The sequence below is a fragment of the Aptenodytes forsteri genome, unplaced genomic scaffold (assembly GCF_000699145.1).
Source record: "Aptenodytes forsteri isolate BGI_AS27 unplaced genomic scaffold, ASM69914v1 Scaffold7, whole genome shotgun sequence".
Taxonomy (NCBI): domain Eukaryota; kingdom Metazoa; phylum Chordata; class Aves; order Sphenisciformes; family Spheniscidae; genus Aptenodytes; species Aptenodytes forsteri.
In genome coordinates, this window is record NW_008795919.1 from 1,379,668 (window position 1) to 1,380,385 (window position 718).

The 718-nt window shown below is 71.2% G+C and overlaps 1 protein-coding gene across 1 annotated transcript in view; it reads right to left on the bottom strand.

Annotated features, from left to right (window-relative positions):
* MAP7D1 (MAP7 domain containing 1) overlaps positions 1-718 on the bottom strand; it is a gene marked incomplete at its 3' end in the record, with an annotated part of 16,763 nt that overhangs the window by 10,999 nt on the left and 5,046 nt on the right. The window contains exon 3 of the mRNA XM_019473522.1: positions 1-290. Within this exon, the coding sequence (XP_019329067.1) occupies positions 1-290 (290 nt within the window). The remainder of the gene's footprint in view (positions 291-718) is intronic.

Genomic DNA, 718 nt, shown 5'->3' on the forward strand with positions numbered 1-718 from the left:
TCGGTCATGCTGCGGGGTGCTGCTCTCGCGGGGGGTTGTCACAGCTGGGGGGCTGGGGCAGACGGGCTGCCTGGAGGGGGTCACAGCTGCAGGGATGGGCGAGACGGTCTTTTCGGAGGGGGTGACGGCTGGAGGGACGGGCGAGACGGGCTGTCCAGAGGGGATGACGGCTGGAGGGACGGATCGGTCCCGCTGCTGGGGGGTGCTCTCTCCCTGCAGGGCATCCCCAGGCGAGGGGGGCGGTGAGGTGTGGGGGGGCACGCTGTCTCCCATCAGGGATGGTGGCTTCCCTGCAACACAGGCAGAGCAGAACGGATGGTCACTCAGTGGGGGAGCCTGGGGCAGCCCCGTCCCCCCCAAACACAGCCCTGGGGGGTGCAGCCCTGTCCCCCCCAAACACAGTCCTTGGGGGTGCAGCCCCATCCCCCCCCAAATACAGCCCTCGGGAGCAAGGCTGTCCCTGGCAGCAGGGGCTGGGAACGGTCCCCAGGTCCCCCCAGGGAAGGCAGCAGGACCCCCACCCAAGCCCTGCCGCTGCCCCTGTCTCGGGGGGCACCCACGCCGCCCCACGCCGGGTGCCAGGCACCGGGTGGACAATGCACAGAGGGACCAGCCGGGGCCCTGCCAGGCACCACCACCACAAAGCCGCCCTTCTTCCCCTGGCAGCTGCTGCCCTGGCCCCACCGTGGGGGGACACAGGGACGGAGACCCCATGCAG